This window comes from Numenius arquata, chromosome 4 (assembly GCF_964106895.1).
Source record: "Numenius arquata chromosome 4, bNumArq3.hap1.1, whole genome shotgun sequence".
Taxonomy (NCBI): domain Eukaryota; kingdom Metazoa; phylum Chordata; class Aves; order Charadriiformes; family Scolopacidae; genus Numenius; species Numenius arquata.
Window position 1 is genome coordinate 66265494 of NC_133579.1, and position 3679 is coordinate 66269172.

At 57.6% G+C, this 3679-nt stretch overlaps 1 protein-coding gene across 1 annotated transcript; it reads left to right on the forward strand.

Annotated features, from left to right (window-relative positions):
* Nucleotides 1–347: 347 nt before the first annotated feature.
* ID4 (inhibitor of DNA binding 4) lies at nucleotides 348–1557 on the forward strand. Its single transcript, XM_074146819.1, has 2 exons — nucleotides 348–746; nucleotides 1513–1557. Exons 1-2 carry the CDS (start codon nucleotides 348–350, stop codon nucleotides 1555–1557), a joined length of 444 nt encoding a protein of 147 aa, XP_074002920.1.
* The last annotated feature ends 2122 nt before the right edge of the window (nucleotides 1558–3679 follow it).

Genomic DNA, 3679 nt, shown 5'->3' on the forward strand with positions numbered 1-3679 from the left:
CCCCCTCCCGCTCCCCGCGTCGCACCGCGCTCGCCTTGCCCCGCCGCCGCGGCTCCCCCGCCTCCCCCCCGGCACCGCCCGCCGCGCCCCGCCCGCGCCCCGCGCTATATAGGGGGCGGCGCGGAGAGCGGCGGTGGCAGAGGTGGCCGGTGTCGCAGCTGAGCAGTCGGGAGAGGTTGCTTGGTGGTGCCGCCGCCGCCGTTGTAGCGGGGACCACCGGTAAACGCCAGCGAGGCTGCGGCCGTGCCCGTGCCCCGTTCCCGTTGCGGGCGGTGCGTGCGCGGCTGCCCGAGGTCGCGGGAGGCGGCAGCGGTAGTGGAGAGGGAGGTCTTCCTCCCTGCGGCAGCATGAAAGCCGTGAGTCCCGTCCGGCACCCCAGCCGCAAAGCGCAGCCCGGCGTGGCGGGCGGCGGCGGGGGACACCCGGCCCTGCGGTGCCTGGCCGAGCACAGCGGCTGCAAGGGGGGTCCGCCGTCGGGCGAGGAGCCGGCGGCGCTGTGCCTGCAGTGCGATATGAATGACTGTTACAGCCGGCTGAGGAAGCTGGTGCCCACCATCCCGCCCAATAAGAGGGTCAGCAAAGTGGAGATCCTGCAGCATGTCATCGACTACATCCTCGACCTGCAGCTGGCTCTAGAGACGCACCCGGCGCTGCTCCGGCAGCAGCAGCCGCCGCCCGCCCTGCACCCGGGCAGCTGTCCGGCGGGCACCCCCAGGACCCCGCTGACAGCCCTCAACACTGACCCGGTAAGAGGTGCGTGCTACGCCACCCCCCACTTTGGGGAGCGGAAAGGGGAGGCGGGGAGCGGCACGGCCCGGCGGTCATCACCCCGGTGATGCCTCGCCACCGCCAGCCCCGTAGCCCTGCCCGAGGGGCCGCAGCCACCGGAGGCGACGGGGCGGACGGGGGCAGAAAGGCTCCCGGGCGGTGCGCGGTGGGTGCCGGCATCCCCTCGGTGCAGGCAGGCAGGCACCCGCGCGGTGTTTACCGTGTAATTACAGCCTCTCGAGGGAGTAGCTGTAATCAGCGTGTTTGCACACACGGGAGCAGACGCGTTGCTCCTGAGCTTCCCAGCCCTCCGCGGAGCGCAGCGAATATGAGGGGGTTTGGGGGCTCTGCACATTTAACAACCTCAACGCAGCCTGATTTGAAAGTGGGGGGGGGGTTGGGGACGGGACGGGGAGTGTCTCCTCGCCGCGGGCCAACCGTGGCAGCCCGGCGGCGCTTGCTGCCGAGGCGCGGGGAGCGGCGTGGCCCCGGGGCTCCCTGCCGTACCCCGGGGGTGCCGGGCCGGGCGCCCGCCTGTCGGGAGCGCTGGCGCGACCCTCTCTGCTGTGTCCACCCCCGGCGGCCGGTGCCCCCCTTGCGCACCCCCGGCGGCCGGGGTCTCCCGTGAGCGCTCCCCCGGCAGGGCGTGCGTGGAGGGGGAGATCTAGGGAGCCGTGGGGGGAACATCTTCCATGTCCTTTCCCCCGCCACACCTCTAACTTGCCGTGTTTGGTTGCTGCGCAGGCTGGCTCTGTTAACAAGCCGGGGGACAGCATCCTCTGCCGCTGACCGCCGCTCCCCAGGTGAGTGCCGGGCGTGCGGGGACGCCGCGGGAGGGGGGAGGGGGGTGTTCTGGGGGAGCGCAGCACCCGGGCTCGGCGGGAGCGCACCGCCCGCCGCCGGGAAGCCTGCCGAAGGAGGGGGGGGGGACCTGAGCCCAGGGAGAAATATTTGCAGGCGGCTTTGGGGTTTTATTTTTAATTACCGGGTGGTTATTTTATTTTCTTTAATTACCGGGTGGGTGTTTTTTTTTTTTTCCCTTTCTTCTTTTTGTCGGAACACTTCCCCCCACCCCCCCTCCTTGTCCCCCGAAGCGCTTCTGGCTGCGGCGTGCAGCTGCGCATCCCTCCGCCTGCCCCAGCCTGGGAGCTGCGGTTGTTGTTTGACCTGGTTTGTTTTGGGTTGTTGATCAAGCATGTCTTGTGTTTTGTTGGTGGCGCCAGTCGGTCTGGAGCGGAGCGGTTCACACACCCCCTCTATTCATTCCTCTTCCCACAGGTGTGCGGCGGCGCCGCGCCGCGCAGAGGCACCGCGGGGGGCGGGCGGCGGCGGGGCGGGGGGGGGGGGGGGGGGACGACACGACACCCAGCCCGGCCCCACAGCACCGGAGGAAGGAGCCATCCAACCCCACACCCCCTTCCCTTTCCCCCGAGCGGTTCCCATGCTTCATCCCGGCAGAGCCAGCCTTTTCACCGTTTTGCACGTCCGTAGCGGTCCCCCCCCCCCGCCCCTTCCCTCCTCCCCGTCCCCCACTCGCCGTCTCTTCTCGTCGCTTCCGACCAGATGTGAGCGGTGTGTCCCGCGGTGGCAGGAGGGTGTCGGACTCGGAGCAGGAAAAGTCGCGACTCTCTTCCCCCGGGATAGAGGACCCGAGCCTAAACCAGACTTTTTAGAAGCGTTATAACTCTTGTAAGGGACCGAGCAGCTGATCCTTGAAGCTTTACTAATCTACCAGAGCATTTGTAGATATATTTGACATCTATTGTTTAAAATAGATGGATTTTATTGGGGCCCAGGGAACTTTCTCCTCCCTGCAGGAATGTTACATATTGTATAGATAAATGAGTGACATTTCATACTGTGTATATATAGAGATGTTCTATAAGTGTGAGAAAAGTATATGCTTTAATAGACTACTGTAATTATAAAATATTTTTAATTAAATATTTTTTTGTAAATATTATAAAGGTGTGTATGTTTTTTTTAAAAATCTGTGGGAATATCTCTAGAACACCACAGCTCAAGTATGGAGCTGCTAACATGGAAATATCTTGAATGTTTAGGGCTCCTTTTGTCCCCAAATGTCCTTTAGATGTGGAAGTTACAGCTATAGCTAGTGGTCCTGCATGATTGCATGAGATGTCTAATTGCAAATAAACTTGTTTGGAGTCCATACAAACGTGTTTTCCTCAATCTAGACTTAAAATGTTTGTAAGTGTATTATACATTTTGAGACTACACTTTTGTCATGTAGGCACAGGGGTTTTTAGTGCATTCTATAAAAGTAGCAGTAAGATGTAGTGGTTTTTTACCAAGAATAGAAAAACAAATTCTATCTAGTTTTTGCATTATGGGGGCGATGCTTTAGATCTTTAATCAGCTTTTTTAAAAATCTGCTGTTGCATCAGATCAAGAAATTTGTTCTGGAACTTCATTTAGTACCAAAAGGTTTTATTGCAAACTTGCGTTCCTACAGCCTATTAATTGCTTAAAAAGTGAAAACAGTTCTCTGCTTGCAACCAAAGGGCAAATCATTAACAAAAACTGTTGCTGTTTCCTTCGTCCAAAGAGTATTAATATTGAACTGCAGAAAGGCACGTGGGCAAAGTCATTATGATCAGTGATGTAAATTCATCTTAAAATGAACTTAAGTAGACCAAAAATCGGATAACTGCGTCAAGTTTATTTTTCTAGTACAAAATGATTTTCATTTCACTGCAGTTATGTTACAGTTAAAATCCTGTTTAATCTCTGTGATGTGTAACTACTACATGTGAACATTAAACTAGATTTACCTGTCTTTAACTGTGATTCTTCAGCTTGTTTCTTCAATCCTCTGAATTTGCACTTTCCCTTCACTTTTTTTTTTTCGGATGTACCATTTGACGGGCAAATTAATTTTGCAGCAGAC

Bases quoted from the DNA above. Each gene is read 5' to 3' on its own strand.
- ID4 (XM_074146819.1), top strand. From the start codon at position 348: ATGAAAGCCGTGAGTCCCGTCCGGCACCCCAGCCGCAAAGCGCAGCCC. The intron at 747-1,512 runs GTAAGAGGTGCG...GTTGCTGCGCAG, and splicing joins CAGCCCTCAACACTGACCCG to GCTGGCTCTGTTAACAAGCC.